This window comes from Rhinoraja longicauda, chromosome 5 (assembly GCF_053455715.1).
Source record: "Rhinoraja longicauda isolate Sanriku21f chromosome 5, sRhiLon1.1, whole genome shotgun sequence".
In the NCBI taxonomy this organism is placed as follows: Eukaryota; Metazoa; Chordata; class Chondrichthyes; order Rajiformes; family Arhynchobatidae; genus Rhinoraja; species Rhinoraja longicauda.
The window spans coordinates 61,125,608-61,146,693 of NC_135957.1; the positions used below are offsets into that span (position 1 = coordinate 61,125,608).

Genomic DNA, 21,086 nt, shown 5'->3' on the forward strand with positions numbered 1-21,086 from the left:
TTTTTAAGGCAGATATAGGTAGATTTTTGATTTGTATGTGTGTCAGAGGTTATGGGCAGAAGGCAGGAGAATGGGGTTAGGTGGAAGAGATAGATCAGCCATGATTGGCGGAGTCGACTTGATGAGCTGAATGGCCTATTTCTGCTCCTTTCACTAGTGACCTTGTGACCTAAGGCTCTGATTTATGATCCTGACCTGCTACTTAATCTTGGATTTTCAAGATTATGGGACACTTAAAACTGGAGATTCTCGCTATGACAAGGTTTTCTTGCAGATGTCATTAATATTTTTTTTTTTCACGTCACGTCAAGTCAGGTGGTAAAGCAAGAATGGGACATAATGCTCTGTTGCTGAGGTTGGATTGGGGTTGTGCAGATTAGTTCAAGAACAAGATGGTTGGAGAAAAATAGCTGCTCCTGAAACGGGTGGTGTGGGATTTTTGGCTTCTGTACCTTCTGCTTCATGGTAGCAGTAAGAAGTTGCCATGGCCTGGATGGTGGGGATTCTTGATGATAGGTGCCACCTTCTTGAGGCAGTGCCTCATGTCGGCACTTTTGATGGTGGGCTGTGATCATGATGGACTAATTGCACTTTATCTTTCTACTTATATATTGTCTCTTATCTTTTTATAATCCAACCTATATTTATTTCTTATCCCATCTGACCAAACTCAACTTTATTTTCCAGTCTTTACTCTTTATGTCCATCCTTTGGCTTTTTTTACAGTATACAATTTTTCAGTTGAACTGTTAGCATGTTCACAAAAATATTCTTTTAGAATTATTGAACATTATTGATGAATTAGCAATCGCAACAAAATAATACAGAGAACACAATGTTATAAGACAGAAAGACTCAGCAGGTCAGCTACCAATTTGCAAGAAAGAAACATTTACAGTTTCTGATTGATTTTTCATCAGGACTTTATGATAGACTCTTAAAACTATGCTAAAACATTGATAACATTGACAAAGACAAAAGAGAAGGTGCAAATTGATTTGAGTTTGTGTGGAGGACACAAGGATGTTGTACATAAATTGAAATCTAGGATTGTGCAGTTTTGGAAGACATGTATACACACTCTATTTTAAGGAAATTGTTAAGCTAGCATTACTGAGGCAAGAATAAGACAAGAGCCAACTACTCCTGGGAGGTGACCAGACAATTCTTCATCTGGTACAACAGCAACATTTGAATAAAATTCCTCACACTAAACCTGCGGGGCCTGTACCTGCTCGTGATCTTCGATGAACAGCATAGTACTGAATACAAACCAGGTAAGATTAATTGTGGTTATTCTTGAGAGCAACTAAACCTCTAATCAATCCCAGTTGCAATTGTAGCAAAAAAAGTTAAACAATGGAACATATTGTCAAAGAATGATAATCTTTTCCAGACCATCTAACAGCAAAGCTGTTGTTGAAACCTGCTTCCAAAACCTGGACACCAATTTATAAGTTTCAATCATCACCAGATGATATTGAAATATCTTGCTGAAGGAAGACAAGGATATCTTTGAGGTGACACCGAGACTTTTCTACCAAGGTCTCACAAGCTCTTCTATCTTCAGACTTCCCGCCATCAGATCAGATGCCTATATATGATTCAGGACATATACCAGCTTGGTCCTGACCTATACAGAGTTGCCAATTTGACTGGAATCTAAGTCTTTCCATAAGGATGGCTTCTGCGGTATCGAAATCCTGGGATGCTGAACAGAATGAAATAACATTTCAACAGCATGAAGAAACAACGACTTCCAGATTTTCTGCCCAAACCTCTGTCTTCCTGCCTACATATCTCACCCCAGTAAATATCCAGGCCCACTATTTTGTGTGGAGTTCAATGGTATCAATTGTGGAGATCAATGGTATCAATTTGCTTGAGGTGTAGTAATCCAGCATAGAAATCATTTGCAGGATTAACAACACATTAGGAGCCAGTTATTGACTGATTGCTCAAAATTGTAAGCATTTTTGTAAAATACCAACATTCATCATTCAGCACCCATCCTTCTGAAATGCAAACACAGAAAGCTGGAGTAACTCAACGGGTCAGGCAGCATCTCTAGAGAATATATGACGTTTCGAGTCGAGACCCGGTCTCGTCGGGTCGGGTCGGGTCTGACATGCAAAATGTGAGCTGAATCAGCAACATACAAACAATCTCCTCTCCGGATTAGCGATTTCAGTCAACACAGTATGTAATATTTGGTTCTTGGCAACATGATCTTGGCTGTTTTTGCACTTGGCCTGCTGACACCACTTCTAAGTTTCCTTCTGGTTGCTGATGAAATGTCCTGATATGATTACCTGATGAGTCCATTTGAAAACACGGATGAAATGAGAAACTCTTGCCAAGACCCTGATGCATGTAATGAGTTCTACAGGTGAGAGACTTTGACTGTCAACAATAGTTAGCTTTGCTCTGAGAGGAAAATCAATTTATATATGCAATATTTCAATATGTCCTATGCTGTTCGATATCTTTTAGGTTCATCTCAGTAGATAGTTAGCGGCACGGACTTGGAGGGCCGAAAAGGCCTGTTTCCGGCTGTATATATATGATATGATATGATAACCTTGAGTATGACATATATTTGCATTGACAGTGCACAATGCTAATAAATATCAACTCAACACGTATAGGTATGTAGGTTAATTGGCTGGGTAAATGTAAAAAAAATTGTCTCTAGTGGGTGTAGGATAGTGTTAATGTGCGGGGATTGCTGGGCGGCACGGACTTGGTGGGCCGAAAAGGCCTGTTTCCGGCTGTATATATATGATATGATGATATGATATCACGATTATGATATGATAACACGATTCAGATCAGAAATCTATGCAAGGTCGTCTGATCCGAATAGGAAGCCTTGTTCCAAAGCTCTGCAGCTTTTGTATTCCATTGGGCTGCTTATTTCAGTCAGTTTATTGATCTGCCACAAACTGCCATGTTCACATCATTTGGCTGCTACTTACTTGCCAAGACTTTGATGCCTCTATAAAGTGGTAGTCATGAATGGAGAAAATTACTGGACAAACAGTTGGTTCCAGAGGTTAATTTAGCAACAGGTACTAAGTAGGTAGTAGCTGCAGGAGAAATGGTGGCAGGCATGTTTGGCAACATGTTAACAAGCATCAATTGCCTCAGCATTCTTCTTTCAACATATATTACTCTGGCAGTCAGTTTTTCTAATAAATGCACACTTTTTTTTGTTCTATGCCTCAGTTCCCCATTCAAACTGCTCAGTCGAGAGAGACAAGAGAGGAGATTGCAGGAACCTTGACGAAGATCTTTGCATCTTCTCCAGTCACAAGTGAGGTCCCAGAGGAGTGGCGAGTAGCTAATGTTATTTCTTTGTTTAAGATGGGAATTATAGGTCGGTGAGCCTCACACAAGAGGTAAGGTAGCTGTTGGAGAGTATGTCAGGATAGGATCTAATCCCTTTTGGAAGCAAATGGGATAATTAGTGGCAGTCAGCATGGCTTTGTATGCAGCAGGACATGTCTTACTAATGTGATCGGGTTTTTTGAGGAAGTGACGAAGGTGATCAATCATTGTAGGGCCGTGGATATTGCCTGCACGGATTTTAATAAATCATTTGATAAATCCTCCATGGCAGACTAGAAGATTAAGATGCACGGGGCTAACAATGACTTGATCATGTGGATTCATTACTGACTTACTGATAGAAGACAGAGGATTGTGCTGGAAAGACAATATTCAGATTGGAGGTTTCAGTTTCAGTTTAGTTTATGTGACTGTGACAAGTAGAGTTGCACAGGGATCTGCGCTGGGACCTCTGTTGTTTGTGATATATATACATATGTTGGACATAACATGGATGGGTTGGTTAGGAAGTTTACCGATGACACTAGGATTGCTACGGTGCAAACTGTGAGGGAGTCTGTCAAAGTATGCATTGGGATTTAGATTAGCTACAGAAAGGGGCAGAGAAATGGCAGATGGAGTTTAATCTGAGCAAGTGTGAGGTGTTGCACTTTGGGAAGCAGAATTGTAAGGGGAAAATATGCAAACTAAGGGCAAGACACAACAGCATTGATGTGCACAAGGATCATGGGGTCTAAATCCAGAACTCCTTGAAAGTGACCACACAAGTAGATAGAGTGGTAAAGAAGACTTATGGTATGATTGTCATAATTGATCGGGGCATTGAGTGTAAGAGTCAGGAGGTCATGACACAGTTTTAAAGGACTTTGGTTGGACTGCATTTGTAGAATTGCATGCAGTTCAGGTGGCCCCAATACAGAATAGATATGGAGGCTTTGGAAAGAACGCAGAGGATGACACCTGGGTCAGAGGGTATTAGCTACAAGAAGATGTTGAACACACTTGGGTTGTTTTCTATAGAATGCCAGAGGTTGAAGGGGAGACCTGATAAAATGATGAGTGGCATAGATGTAGGGAATGGAAGGATATGGATTAAGTGCAGGTAGATAAGAGTTGGTCTTGGCATCATATTTGGCACAGACATTATGGGCCGAAGGGCCTATTCCTATGCTGTGTTGTTCCATATTGAATTTTCTTTTATCAAGGCAATCGTTTGCCCATTCATGTCTCACATCAATTCATATCCAAGGCAAATGAACCTGCAGTGGAACATTGCGCAAATCTTATGTTTACCCATGCTTGCTGTTCATACAAAACATGTGACAGCTGGCATCAATGTCCCATGACGAACTGCAAAGGTTAATTTAAAAGATCCCCCTATAAGCTAGGGTGAAAAAAAAATACAAACAATCATGTGCACACAAAAACTCTCAGAAAAAACTTTCTGGTTTATTAATATCGTTCAGGGCTTATCCAATCTGGCCAACGTGCTACTCAGGACGTACAATAATTGATTTTATTATGTTGTCCGAAATGGCCAGCTCGCTATTCAATTCAAATGTGTTAGGGGGTTGGGAATAAATGCCAGCCTAGCATGCAACAACCTGATCCTAAAAAATGGTCAATAATAAAGAAAGTCGCACCTTGTTATCAGTGAAGGGTCCTGACTCAAAACATCACCTATCCATGTTCTGACATGCTGCCTGATCCACTGAGTTATTCCACACTTTGTGTCTATTTTTGTAAACCAGCATCTGTAGTTCCTTGTTTCTACATTTCGCTGCTCCACTGTGAAATCCCCTCGAGGTATGCCTACTTTGAAGAAGTTCTCTTCTCTCTGAGTTCTGTAAGACTCTCTCTCATTGCTGCCTCTCTGTAATTCCTGCTGCTCTATCCTTCTAGTTTGAAGAAGGGCTCTGACCCGAACCATCACCTGTCCATGTTCTCCAGAGATGCTGCCTGACCTGCTGAGTTACTCCAGCACTTTGTGTATTATTTTAAAACAGCATCTGCAGTTCCTTGTTTTTAACCTGCTGTCAGTGATAACTTCCACCAGGTCATCAGGTCCTGGGATTTAGCACCCCTCAGTCCCATTAATTTCTCCAATGCTTTTCTCGCTTAATGTTTTTTTTCTGCTTTCGGCTTTTTTGTCAACTTATTGCAAATAACAGCTGAAACATTTTGAAGGAAAGACCAGCGAAGCAAACCCAGGGATGGTAACTGCATCGAACAGGCACCAAGTTCTTAATCACAGTTTATCTTTCTGTGCAATAGATGATACTAAAATAGTCTTCTTTGGTACCAACATAAGAATGTTTGGACATAGGATTTCTCATTCCATGTCCACTTTCAACAGTGGGATATAAACAATCTACAAATGTTAATAAAAGCAGTTGGGAAGGTAAACTGCATGCAGTCATGCTTGCAATAATGCAATCGGTTTGACATCCAAGATATATGAATTGGAGGAGCTTGTGGGCTGTAAGTCCTTGCTGACTGATGGTACAATTGCAACATATAAATAAATCTGGATAGCTATAAATGACTTAATAAGACTGTATAAGGAATATAAGGCGATGGAGCTGATGGAGCAACATACATAAAACTGAGCACTGAGACACAGAGTGGAAATAAAAATTGAAGGACAGCCATGGATCACTGAATAGAATTAACCGATGGCTACAACAGTAAACCATTATTGAGGGCATGTTGAAATATCCCAGGCTGGGTTGAAAGCCTTGGTCTGCAAAAATGGCATAAAGTATGGAGATGTTTGGGAAGGGACTATCTCTTGTAGTTGAATAGTTCAACTTCCTAAATACTGACAAGGACAACAATTTTTTTCTGGTAAGACATGAAGGATATTTCTGAGTTAATGGATAACTATTATGATTCAATTCATCAAGAAGCAGGGAAGGAGCATAAGGTGTATGAGTCTTTAAATGCTATTGAGCATAATGCAATTACAATTAATTTCAAAGAGAATCATAGAATCATACAGCAGGGAAACAGGCCCTTCAGCCCAATATGACCATGTCAAACAAGATGCACCATCTACACTAGTCCCAATGTCCGCTTTAGGCCCATATCCCTCAAAACTCTTCATGCAGGATCAAATCTGCCATTCATTTCAAGAGCAAAGGAGCAACTTACGTGTTTAAAAAGATTGTTTTAGGGATAATGTTTTTACTTAAAACTGCCTTTCTGTGCATAGATTTAAAAAAACGTTTTATAAATGTACTGAAATTTTAGTAGTTTTTAAATGCCTCGATGTGGGTGACATTTAAAAAACTACACAAAATTGAAGAAAAATGATTGATAGTTGGCCAGGCTCCAGTCCCAGGGTCAGTGCCTGAGGCACAGTCACAATCTGGGGCACGCCAATGGAGGGTGTAGCGTGAGATAGGCTCAACCATCCATGTGGTTAGTCATGTATTGTGGACGGTGATTTCAGGTTGTTATCTGGCCCAGCATGATTCAGTCCCATACAAATGTCTACAAAATTGCTGTTAAAATGGAAAATTGGAATATGCTATGAAGCTTCTTGTTATTTGGAAGTCAGCGCATTGGTAATCAGGAATTCCGATGTTTAAATGTCATGGGTTTCTGCTTGGGAGATGTTTTACTGACAAGTCTCCTATTATGGCTTGATCATAAGGATTAGTCATAAAACTTGGGAGCCTGATTTGGAATGGAACCAAAGATAAATGAGAACAATGAATTATAACCATATTGAATAAAAATCAACAATACTTTCATAGCTGGCTGAAACTGAGGATTATACTGCTTGCCTTTGCACACAGATTTTAGCTAATTGCCTGCAGTCAAGATTTATATGCATGATACTTTAGTTTTAATACAATTTCATAATAAATGAACAATCAGGGTCCAAAAGAACATAGCAAGCCGATTTGGCCAAGATTTCCCAGAGTATAAATATTTGGATGTTTTAAGTTAATTCAGACTCAAAGTAATGCTATCAGCCATGAATTGGATCCAAAACACAGATTTAATGCAGCTAATTGAAGTATATAGTGAGATCTGGAATGACAATGCATTAAAAAAAAATAAACTATCCTGGTTTAGGAAGAATTAACATTGGACTTTTATATTATAAGATTGAATTATTTTACTTACTATAAAAACTCAATTTGTGCTATTAATATATGGTGTGCAATACAGTTCAGTCTCTAAAACTGCCAGGAGTTTTATATTCGCAGACTAACTCTAATAATCAATTAAACATCAATGTTGATGACCTTGTGCATCAATTATTAATAAAGCAATATTATAACTATGCAAAATTCAGAACTACCAATCCCCATTAGACACCACTAACATACTAACAGTTTCCTTCCTCCTCCACAATGTATTGTTTTCAACCTTATGTGCTGCTATTTTTAACCTCACTCCTTCTTCAGCCTATTGACATGCACTGTATTTATTTATAGTACAACGGAAATAATGACTTGCTTTGTAAAAATGCACGCAAGCAATTTCAAAAAATTCAGGCTTTCATTTAGTCTCTGCAGTTTGCCCTGTACTAAATAAGAGCTTATGAATGTGAATTTGATTTCTAACCATTAAGCGTCTAGCATATATCATTATGTTACCTATCATGTGCCAGATTACAGTTGTTCATTCTCCTTTGACAATTTTTACAATATAACTGCAAAATAACAAACATTAGCAGGAATACTGTGGCAGATTTTATTCACAATTGCGCTAGCAAAAAATACCATCTTTCACAAAAGAACATATATCACGTTAATGATAAATGGGAAAAAAAAAACTTTATCAGAGCTCTTTCACACAGCTGCCTGGTTGTTGCTCATTTTTTCATGCAATCTGTAGAAATAATCTTGGGTAGGTCAACGATTCACCCTAACACTGATCCCAGTTCCCAGTCACATTATTCACAATTCACAATTTATTAAGGGATATATCACATTGAAAGTCATGAACAATGCATGGTTTAAGCATTGCCTATATATGACATATAAATGTTTCTTTAATCTTTTCAATGTATTAAAAATCTCATTGCTGACCATGGTTGGCAGTAGCTGTGCATGATATCTTCAGGTCACAGGTGTACCTGCTGCCACTGCTCATGGAGGCTGGAGCCCACTCATGGCACAGATGATCATGTCTTATGATGATCAGCACTTGTGGCTCTTCACCCCTCACCTTTCACTTTTAGCATGTGGAACAGACTTTGGACTTTTTTTTCTTTTGTAAATGGCCCCAAAATATGGCGACGGATGCAAGAATTTTACTGTGCAGTGCATACGTGACAACAAAGAACAATTGAACCACATCTGCAGACAGGCAGCACTATAGCCCTGATGTTGACTGTGTAATGGTTCGATTGTGCCCTCTCCTGTCACCTGGCCTGGTACCGCAATAGGACATGATCAACATGGGGAGCAGGTAAGGGAGGGGTTACTATCACTGCACTGTTCTGCTCCATGTTTGAGGGTTGTCTTCAATGAGACAGGCTTCCATCGGAGGTCAGATATCTTCTTGGTCTACCACTCGATTCAGCATTGAGTTCAGAAGTGAAAATTATATGTGCTGAGTGTATCTGATCTTCAGCTTTAAGCCAGTTGGTATATCTTAGTTGGTATACAATCTCAATCATTTGAATGGAGTGGCAACTCGGATTAAATGAGTGGCCATTTGTTATTTTAATTTAAATCTTAATGCCTGTCATTAGCTTTTTTACCATAATTTAAAAAAAAATAGATGTACATTAATGGTTCATAAATTTCTGTTTTAAAAGACCTTTGGCAGCAGACAAGAACGAAAAGACCATCTGGGTAGTCCTGAGCCTGGGTCTCAGGACTTATAGGCAATCCTGGTTGTTGCTGGATTGCCCTGCTTTGCACTAGGGTGTACAATGAATGGAAAGTTTAAGAGGAGTGGTGAGGTGGGATCTCCAACAACGATGAGAAGGCCTACCGGGAGGAGGTGGCTGATCTGGCACTCTGGTGTCAGGACAATAGCCTCCTCTTGAATGTCACTAAAACAAAGGAGCTGATTGTGGACTTCAGAAGGGCTAAACATCCAAGGACGTACACGCCACTGGAGATAAATGGGTCTATTGTGGATAGGGTGAGCAGTTTCAAATACTTGGGAGTCCGCATCGCAGAGGATCTGACGTGGGCAACGCACATTGCCGCACTAGTGGGTAGGGCTAAGCAGCGCCTTTACCACCTTAGACAACTGAGGAAATTCAGAGTGTCGCTGAGGATCCTTCATTGCTTCTACTCTGGGGCTGTAGAGAGCATCCTGTCCGGCACATTACAGTCTGGTTTGGGAACAGCTCTGCCCAGGACAGGATGGCCCTGCAGAGAGTAGTGCGTTCGGCAGAACGCACCATGGGAACTACACTCGTCCCCCTGCAGAACCTATACATCAGGAGGTGCAGATCCAGAGCAAGCAAGATCATGAGGGACCCCTGCCACCCCAGTAACGGACTGTTCCAGATGCTACGGTCAGGCAAACGCCTCCGCTGTCACGCTGTGAAAACGGAGAGGATGAGACGGAGCTTCTTCCCACAGGCCATCAGGACTGTCAACTTTGATAACCCCAGAGACTAAATTTTTGTCGACACTTTTTGTGCTATGTTTAGTAACTTATTAACTTTATTTATATGCTGTAACTGTAATTCCTTTTGTGCACAACCCGCAGGCATTGCCACTTTCATTTCACTGCACATCGAGTATGTGTACGTGACAAATAAATTTGACGACTAAAAAATTAAATGTGGCTTCAGGAATGATGCAAAGGCAGAGTGTGACCAATGGGTTGGATGGAGCATTAAAATGGAAGCACAAGAGACTGTAGATGGTGGGATCCTGAGCAAAAACAAACTGTTGGAGGAATTCATGTGTAGGAAAGAACTGCAGATGCTGGTTTAAACCAAAGATAGACACAAAATGCTGGAGTAACTCAGCGGGACAGGCAGCATCTCTGGAGAGAAGCAATGGGTGACTTTTCGGGTCATGACCTAAAACGTCACCCATTCCTTCTCTCCAGAGATGGTGCCTGTCACGCTCAGTTACTCCAGCATTTTGTGTCTCTTGTTGGAGGAACTCAGCAGGCCAGGCAGCATCTGTGGATGGAAATGGACAGGTGCCATTTCAGTCTAAAGAAGGGTCTCGATCCACAAGGTTACCTGTCCATTTGCCTACAGCCCTACAACATAGGCAAAATTTGCATGATAATCTTAGATCAATTCACACATGGAGCAATAGTTTATTAAAAATATTACTACGTTACCTCATTTCCTTGCTCCCGAGTCGAGCACGACTCACTGTCCCCTTCTGAAAATGACCCAGACTCATCGCTTGAGTTGGTGACGTACGACTGCTCACATTTTAAAGGTGGTTTACATTGACTATACATTGCATCTCCCATCATACCGAGGTCTTGCTGCTCTGTAGATAGAAAGGGCGTTCCTTGAGAACAAGGAGATGTGGACAACTCAAACTGAGGCAAACTACAAGGAGAACCACCACTTCCATCCTCAGGAAAGGAGTAGGAGGAGCAGGAGCTTGAGGTTCTGGTTCTGGTCTCAGATGGTGGGGATCGGGGGCACACTTTAATTGGCACTGGGCAGCTGGTGTTACAAGTGGATCGAATTCTACATGAATTCAGTGGTAATAAAGGCTCCATTGAAAGGTCAGTAGAAGGACAAGTCTGTGAACATGGGAGTGACTGGCTAGTACCAGTCCACAAACCCTTTGGCACATGTTCAGTGAGCTCGGTTTCTAGTGAACTCCCACCAGGGTATGAATGCGCAGCAGGAGTGTCCAAGGTACCAGAAGAAAATATTACGCTCTTTCTGTCAGATTCCAGTTCTTGCTTGCAAATCACTTCACAAGATGGTCCAGCAATAAAGCTATCGCAATCTTTTTGAGGCATGCAAGACAGTCCAGAATTTGCACTGCAAGGCCTGTATTCTGTTTTGAGGTCACCCTGAGTCGTTCCTTCTTCAAGGGAACAAGATGTTCTGGTGTTGAAGGTTTGTTGCAGTGGGCTTTGTCTCTCAGTAGATTCCATATCAGTCTTTTTTGTGAATCTCGAACAAGGGGGCGTTCTACTTTTAGGTCTATCAACACACATTGGACTCAACTGTTTAAGATCTATTTCCTTATCCATTATAACATGTTCCATTGCATTTGATTCAGCTCCAGAAAAATGCTTGTCTCCAGCGGTTTCCAGTACATGTGGTTCTATTTTTATCTGTGCCTTGCTGTATCCTTGTGTTTGGGCATGGACTGGGCGGTCTTCTTTAAATGTGCTTTGAAAACCTGAGGTACTAGTATGTGGTGTGCTATTGATATGCTTTGTGCAAGCCAGTTGATATTTCCTGTATTTTGGGCAGCGTCCCATATCATCACTTGACGTAACGGGAATAGATATCACAGCGGGTTCCTTCTCAGATATCCTTGGAGATGCCTCACAACCAAGTGTATCATCACATATTCTCTCCTTAGAACAGGTGATCTTATGAGTCTCTGACTGCATGTGCTCTTCCTCGGAGTTCCCATCTTCTTGTTCATCAGACGGCTGGAAAGATGACACTTTGGTGTAAAAAATTAAACCATCTTTCTCGTTGAAGAGCTGAGATTCAAGAAAACGAAAGCAGGAGTCCTCCAGATTGTGCATGTGCAAGACTTGAGCACAGTGCATGACCTCTTGAATGTTGTCTCTGCTGAGTAACAGCTTAGCAGTGTAGGCAAACTGCAACAATGGGCTAAATCCTCTAGCGGTAACCTACAAAACAGGGAAATTGCCAGCATTACTATCAGCAGTGCTATTGTCCAAAGTACTTCAAATGTAGTTAGGACGTCTGACAGTTCTAATGGTTATTAACAAATACAGAAAAAATGCCAGTTAATCTTTTTTAGGGTCAGCAGCAAACATTTTACATGAATATTTACTTTGAAAGGCAGGCCATTTACAGGCAGAGATGAGCGATGGAAAAGCTTGCATTTCTAAAATCCCATTCACAAAAATTAGACAAAATATTCATATGGCATTTTAAATCATTATGCTTATTAGACAATAATGGCTAAGAACTGCTTCAATGCACAAGAACGCTTACTTCATTAGCCCTTCATAAAATGTCAAGATTTGAGCAGAAGGGCGGAAGTCCCAATTTTTTACCTCAGATGCTTATTCACATTCTCTAGGGGAGTGTTTGATGGAGACCCGATTGCTGAGGAACTTAAAAAATGACAGAGGAAATAATGACTTCTCCACAAATTTGTCTCTCCCGAGGTAAAGCCCTTTTGCGTTTAACTGAGAAGTGGTTATACAACTTTTTCTTTTGCTGATTTAATGAGAATAAAAGTTTACAGTTCAAGTACTTTCAGAAATTAAAATTATGTGCAAATATTTCCTCCTCAATAGGTGTAGGAAGGAACTGCAGATGCTGGTTTACACTGAAGATCGACACAAAATGCTGGAGTAACTCAGCGGGACCAGGCTACATCTCTGGAGAGAAGGGATGGGTGGCATAGACATAGAAAACATAGAAAATAGGTGCAGGAGGAAGCTATTTGGCCCTTCGAGCCAGCACCGCCATTCATTGTGATCATGGCTATCATCTACAATCAGTAATCTGTGCCTGCTTTCTCCCCATATACCTTGATTCCACCAGCCCCTAGGGCTCTATCTAACTCTCTTTTAAATTCATCCAGTGAATTGGCCTCCACTGCCTGCTGTGGCAGAAAATTCCACAAATTCACAACTCTCTGGGTGAAAAAGTTTCTTTTCACCACAGTCCATCCCCTTTATTGTTAGACTGTGGTCACTGGTTCTGGACTCCCCCAACATTGGAAACATTTTTCCTGCATCTAGCTTGTCCAGTCATTTTATAATTTTGTTCGTCTCTATAAGATCCCCTCTCATCCTTCTAAACTCCAGTGAATACAAGCCCAGTCTTTCCAATCTTTCCTCATATGACAGTCCCTCCATCCCAGGGATTAACTTCGTGAACCTACGAAGCACTGGCTCAATAGCAAGGATGTCCTTCCTCAAATTAGGAGACCAAAACTGCACACAATATTCCAGATGTGGTCTCACCAGTGCCCAACACAACTGCAGAAGGACCTCTTTACTCCTATACTCAAATCCTCTGATTATGAAGGCCAACATGCCATTAGCTTTCTTCACTGCCTGCTGTACCTGCACACTTACTTTCAGTGACTGGTGTACAAGGACATCAAGGTCTCATTGCACTTCCCCTTTACCTAATCTGACAACATTTAGATAATAATCTGCCTCCTTGTTTTTGCTTCCAAAGTGGATAACATCACATTTATCTAAATTAAACAGTATCTGCCCACTCACTCAACCTGTCCAAGTCACCCTGCAACCTCCTAACATCCTCTTCGCAGTTCACACTGCCACCCTGCTTTGTCTCATCTGCAAATTTGCAAGCGTTACTTCTAATTCCATCATCCAAATCATTAATATATCCCCAGCACCGAGCCTTGCGGCACTCCACTCGCCACTGCCTGCCATTCTGAAAAGGACCTGTTTACTCCTACTCTTTGCTTCCTGTCTGCCAACCAATTCTCTATCCATATCAATACCCTACCCCCAATACCATGTGCTCTAATTTTGCTCACCAACCTCCCATGCGGAACCTTATCAAAGGCTTTCTGAAAGTCTCGATACACTACATCCACTGGCTCTCCTTCATCCATTTTACTTGTCACATCCTCAAAAAACTCCAGAAGATTAGTCAAGCAGGATTTCCCCTTCATAAATCCATGCTTACTTGGACCAATCCTTTTACTGCTATCCAAATGCGCCGTTATTACCTCTTTAATAATTGACTCCAGCAACTTCGCCACCACCGACGTCAGGTTAACTGGTCTATAATTCCCTGCTTTCTCTCTCGCTCCTTCCTTGAAAAGTGGGATAACATTAGCTACCCTCCAATCCACAGGAACTGATCCTGAATCTATAGAACATTGGAAAATGATCACCAATGCGTCCACGTAGTGTAGGAAAATAACTGCAGATGCTGGTGCAAATCGAAGGTATCACAAAAGGCTGGAGTTACTCAGCGGGTCAGGCAGCATCTCAGGAGAGAAGGAGTGGGTGACGTTTCGGGTCAAGACCCTTCTTCAGACCAATGTGTCCATGATTTCTAGAGCCACCTCCTTGAGTACCCTGGGATGCAGACCATCAGGCCCTGGGGATTTATCAGCCTTCAATCCCATCAGTCCACCCAATACTATTTCTCGCCTAATGCAAATCTCTTTCAGTTCCTCTGTCTCCCTAGATTCTCTGTCCTCTAATTCATCTGGAACATTGTTTGTGTCTTCCTTAGTGAAGACAGATCCGAAGTACCTATTGAACTCTTCTGCTATTTCCTTGTTACCCATAATAATTTCACCCATTTCTGCCTTCAAGGGACCCACATTTGTCTTTATTAATCTTTTTTTCTTAACATACCTAAAGAAGTTTTTACTTTCCTTCTTTATATTCTTGGCCAGCTTACCCTCGTACTTTATCTTTTCAACCCATATTGCCCTTTTTGTTACCCTCTGTCCTTTGAAAATTTCCCAATCCTCTTGCTTCCTGCTACTCTTTTCTATGTTATACATCTTTTCTTTTAGTTTTATTCCATCCCGAACTTCCCTTGTCAGTCAAGATTGCCTCTTACTCCCCTTAGAATCTTTCTTCCTCTTTGGAATGAAATAATCCTGCATCTTCTGGATTATGCCCAGAAATTCCTGCCATTGCTGTTCCACCGTCATTCCTGCTAGGATCCTTTTCCAGTCAACCTTGGCCAGCTCCTCTCTCATGCCTTCATAATCCCCTTTGTTCAACTGCAACATTGACACTTATGATTTAACCTTCTCCCTCTCAAATTACAGATTAAAACTCATCATATTATGGTCACTACCTCCCAGCGGTTCCTTTACCTTGAGTTCCCTTATTAAATCTGGTTCATTGGACAACACTAAATCCAGAATTGCCTTCTCTCTGGTAGGCTCTAGTACAAGCTGCTCTAAGAATCCATCTCGGAGGCACTCCACAAACTCTCTTTCTTGGGGTCCAGAACCAACCTGATTTTCCCAGTCTACCTGCACATTGAAATCCTCCATAACCACAGTGACACACCTTTGTTACATGCCAGTTTTATCTCCTGCTGCAACTTACACCCTATATCCGGGATACTGTTTGGGGGCCTGTAGATAAGTCCCATTAGTGTCTTCTTACCTTTACAATTCCTCAATTCTATCCACAGTGACTCTACATCGTCAGTCCTCATGAATTTCCTCCCTCACCCACAGAGCTACCCCACCTCCTCTGCCCACCTGCCTGTCCTTTCAATAGGATGTATAACCCTGAATATTCAGTTCCCAGTCCCGATCCTCCTGCAGCCATGTCTTTGTAATCCCCACAATGTCATATCTACCAATCTCTAACACACCATCCTTGAATCCTGCCTGTTGCCGCAGAAACCCCTGTCTGTACTTCTCACGATGGAGTGCCCTACTACCACACCTCTACCTGACGTCGGTCTCTTCGGCTTTTCCTCAGTTCCACGTTTTTCCTCGAAGACTTGTCCACCGTTCAGCTTCCAAGAGAGTGAACCTGTTTGAGGGTGACGTTTCAGGTTGAGACCCTTCTTCAGACTCAAGAAGGGTCTTGATCCGAAACATCACCCATCCCTTCTATCCAGAGATGCTGCCTGTCTCGCTGAGTAACTCCAGTATTATTTGTGCCTCTTCTCAACATGTTGGCTTCTGCCTAATGACATCACCCTTCCCAAAAATTCAATTTTCTTTAAATTCTTTGCTTCAAGACCCTCTAAACAACTCCCATCACAGACATTTCCGATATTGGAATGGTATTTTCTCTGGATTGTTATGGTGCTTTCTCTTGGCCTCTGATTTTCAATGGGCAAATACACCATTGTCTTCTAAAGGCTCTACTCCATGGCCAATTATGCGTGGATCATATACTTAATAAATGTTTTTAATTTTAATTTTGCACAGGAAAACCTCATGATGCAGTTTTAAAAATCCTGCAACAGAAGAACTCCATCTTATTGAAACTTTCACAAAGACTATTATGATGACCCACAACTGCATTTTAATGCCATTGAACGATGGTGATGTAACATCTAATCTTCTTTGTAACCTGCAGATATGCTTGCAAATTGAAATGCCAGAGATTGAAAAACATGTGTTTTTTTCTGCTGAAAAAGGTAGCAACCACAAATCAAATTCCAGCCCGAGGTGATAATTCTGACTTTGTGCAATTATGTATAATGGGTGAATTGGCAATTCGTTTTACACCTTTTTGCCATTTTCAATTCCATTATCAAAATTTATGCGATCAAAGACAAAATTTGTCCCCGCTGTTTAATGCAATGCCTGCCAATCATAAACATCAGTCCATGATGATGCAAAAGGACAATTCACATGTTTTGTTAGTATGAATATACCTCAACTATTTCCAGCTATTTATCAAAAACTTTGTTACATTTAGATTATTGTGAACAAATTAAAAAAAAAAAAAATGTTAAATGCACCAGAAAGAGTAATTTTTGTGAATGAGAGACAATAAAATTAGATGAATAAGTTATATTTGTTTTCACTACACAAAGATGAGTGGAAAGCAAAAGCAGGATCTTTACAATATTAAAACACAGACAATATTACTATTAATGAACAACATTCTATCACTAGACTACGTAAGATATCATGGAGAATAACTACTAGCAGGTCTCAAACAAGACGGAGGATTGAAAAAATCATTTTTATTGGTAGGATGATGGTGGGGATGTAGGATTTGTACTAATGTCATAATCTATACAGTAACTGTTTATAGACACAAAAAGCTGGAGTAACTCAGCGGGACAGGCAGCATCTCTGGAGAGAAGGAATGGGTGACATTTCTGAAGGGTCTCGACCCAAAACGTCACCCATTCCTTCTCTCCAGAGATGCTGCCTGTCCTGCTCAGTTACTCCAGCTTTTTGTGTCTATCTTTGGTTTAAACCAGCATCTGCAGTTCCATCTTACACAGTAACTGTTTAGTTTATTTCAGATATACAGCGCAGAAACAGGCCCATCGGCCCACAAAGTAAGCACTGACCGGCGAATCCATTCACTAGTACACACGAGGGACAATTTACAAATTTTACTGAAGCCAATTAACCTACAAACCTGCACTTTTTTGGAGAGTGGATGGAAATTGAAAAACCGGAGAAAACCCACTCGGTCACAGGGAGAACTTGCAAACTCCGTACAGACTGCACCTGTAGTTAGGATTGAACTGGGGTCTCTGTCACCATAAGGCAGCAGCTCTATCGTTGTGCCACTGTGCATTTTGCTTCAAAAGTTCCTGGCCACAGCTCTGGGTGCTGGGTATACCTCTAATATGTTCATACTTGTATCTATTTTATGAAGAGACTGAAGATTGTATTTGTAGTGTCATTGGTTTATTATTATCACGTGTACCTAGATATAGTGAAAAGATTTTGTTTGCATGCTATCCAGTCAAATCATACGATACATGGGTACAATCTGGCTGTATAAAAGTATAACAGGTAGTGCAAAGAGAAAAATACCAGAGTGCAGAATATAGTGTTACAGCAGTTACAGAGAAAAGGCACAAGCATTGCAGAGAGGTTGTTTGGAAGATTGGAGCTAGATTAGATTGTAAAAATATGTGCAGGCATAAATATTCAAGTACTTACAGAACATAATAGATACTTGGAAGAGGAATATATGGAACTTTGCTGGTTAAGGTTGAGCAAGCAAATTGTAATTGATGTATTTATTTTTAATTATTGCTTTTAATGTAAGATATAAATTATATGGAAATGTTAGTTTTCTGTTCAAGGAGGTATTTAAGTAAATTAGATGTTTAAAATGATTAAAAAGACCATGTTGCACGTGGCAGATGGAATAGATAAACGATCTGACTTTTCATCAGACTTTTGCGTGCGCAATCTTCAAAATAATTGTGATAACTCATGAAATGTGACACGTTTTTGTTAAGCAAATGGCTTCTTTCTGTATCAGTACAATCCAATGATTCGATGATGTCATTAATATTGCAACATGCAATTTATAATTTATCTTGTTAAAAGCAATGTCAAATTCACAGAATGTGAACTAAGTAAGTTGCTCAGTAAGACTGCAATTGAAAACGATGCAATATTAAATCCTGGAGCAAAACACAAAGTCACTTGGCAGGTCAGGCAACATTTGTGGAGGAAATGGATAGATGGATTGGGATTCTTCACACTGCATCAGAATTAAGAAGTGACCCGACCTGAAACGTCGCCTATCCATTCCCTCCACATATGCTGCCTGACCTGCTGAGTTACTTCAGCACTTTGCGTTTTGCTCAAGATTCCAAAATCTGCAGTTCCTTTTGTCTCCTTTAAACCCTAGAACATGTGCTGCAATAAAATCAGACCGTCATCCAATTGACTGCATATCCTTTACTTTTGAATCTCAAGACTGTAAATCCTGTGTTACAATTTATATTGGGATTTATGTTACTAATACTATTAGTAAAAAGACATTTAGCAAGGGATCAAATATTAATTTGAGGGATCAAATATTGTATACAAAGAAGTTTGGCTAGTTTTCACATCTTCTGACATAACTCTGCACCCTTGCCAAAATACCAATGCATTTGTATAAAAATATCAATTCAGTCACCATTCAAGTAGTTTAAGTTTATGCTCAATGTCGAAGCACCTGGCATACATTGTTTACCCACTGACATCATGGTACTAAACTATACAGCTGCATATTTTATGGGAAAACGAATACATCATACACATCACATTGATTTGCTGTAATCTTTTCTCCACTGGATTTCGTTTTCAGAAGCCATTTACCATCACAATGAGAAAATAATTGCCAGCAGTGAGATTAGTTCTGGCTATTTGAACAGCTGTTGAAAATCTAAACAATAAAAGGATCTAGATTAAAACAAAGAAAGAAGCAAATCAAAACTAAACAGCAGAAAATATAACTATGATTATGCTGGAGACAGTGAAGCCGCTTATTTTAAAATTATTCGCATAAGCTAATGACAAAAGGTAGTTCATCTAGAATTGTTCTTACACTACTTCCATGCCACCTAACGTAAGGAAAACTCACGGTTATATTTTATATATATTATAAATGCCTGCATTCCACTCCATACAAACAGACATTTACTGTAACTCATAAATTCACAGTGTTAGGAATTATTCAAAGACTTCTGAATCATTTACATTTAGGATCTATATACTGTAATTGCTGGGAAAATTCTAACACACAATGCCAGATTGCTTGAAAAGGGAATGTTACTGTAAATCAAGAGCAGAAGGAAGATAGTTTGCCCTTTTGAGCCTGTTGCTATGCTGCTTAGCTGAATTTAACCAGTTTCCTTAAAATAAGTGAGACAGAGTGGTGGCGTAACTCAGTGGGGCAGACAACATCTCTGGAGAAAAAGGATGGATGACATTTCGGGTTGGGATTCATAGAAGAAGTGTCCCAACCCAAAACGTCACCCATCCTTTTTTTCCAGAGATTTTGCCTGACACACTGAGTTACTCCACCACTTTGTGTCTATCTTTGGTATAAACCAGCATCTGCAGTTCTTTGCTTCTTCTTTAAAATAGACAATAGACAATAGGTGCAGGATGAGGCCATTCGGCCCTTCGAGCCAGCACCGCCATTTAATGTGATCATGGCTGATCATTCTTAATCAGTACCCCCGTTCCTGCCTTCTCCCCATACCCCCTAACTCCGCTATTCTTAAGAGCTCTATCCAGCTCTCTCTTGAATGCATTCAGAGAATTGGCCTCCACTGCCTTCTGAGGCAGAGAATTCCACAGATTCACAACTCTCTGACTGAAAAGGTTTTTCCTCATCTCAGTTCTAAATGGCCTACCCCTTATTCTTAAACTGTGGCCCCTTGTTTTGGACTCCCCCAACATTGGGAACATGTTTCCTGCCTCTCACGTGTCCAACCCCTTAATAATCTTATATGTTTCGATAAGATCTCCTCTCATCCGTCTAAATTCCAGTGTATACAAGCCTAGTCGCTCCAGTCTTTCAACATATGAAAGTTCCGCCATTCCGAGAATTAACCTAGTAAACCTACGTTGCACGACCTCAATGGCAAGAATATCCTTCCTCAAATTTGGAGACCAAAACTGCACACAGTATTCCAGGTGCGGTCTCACTAGGGCCCTGTACAACTGCAGAAGGACCTCTTTGCTCCTATACTCAACTCCTCTTGTTATGAAGGCCAACATTCCATTGGCTTTCTTCACTGCCTGCTGTACCTGCATGCTTCCTTTCAGTGACTGATGCACTAGGACACCCAGATTTCGTTGTACGTCCCCTGTTCCTAACTTGACACCATTCAGATAATACTCTGCCTTCCTATTCTTACCACCAAAGTGGATAACCTCACACTTATCCACATTAAACTGCATCTGCCATGCATCCGCCCACTCACACAACCTGTCCAAGTCACCCTGCAATCTCATAGCATCTTCCTCACAGTTCACACTACCACCCAGCTTTGTATCATCTGCAAATTTTGCCCATTAATCTCCTATGTGGAACCTTGTCGAAGGCTTTCTGAAACTCAAGGTACACCACATCCACCGGCTCTCCCCTGTCAATTTTCCTAGTTACATCCTCAAAGAATTCCAGAAGATTAGTCAAGCATGATT

General features: G+C 40.7%; 1 protein-coding gene across 1 annotated transcript in view; it reads right to left on the reverse strand.

The window, feature by feature from the left end:
• The window catches only part of bach2b (BACH transcriptional regulator 2b), a 223,966-nt gene that overhangs the window by 14,471 nt on the left and 188,409 nt on the right, over positions 1 to 21,086 (reverse strand). Inside the window, exon 4 of the mRNA XM_078399663.1 lies at positions 10,636 to 12,135. Within this exon, the coding sequence (XP_078255789.1) occupies positions 10,636 to 12,135 (1,500 nt within the window). The remainder of the gene's footprint in view (positions 1 to 10,635; positions 12,136 to 21,086) is intronic.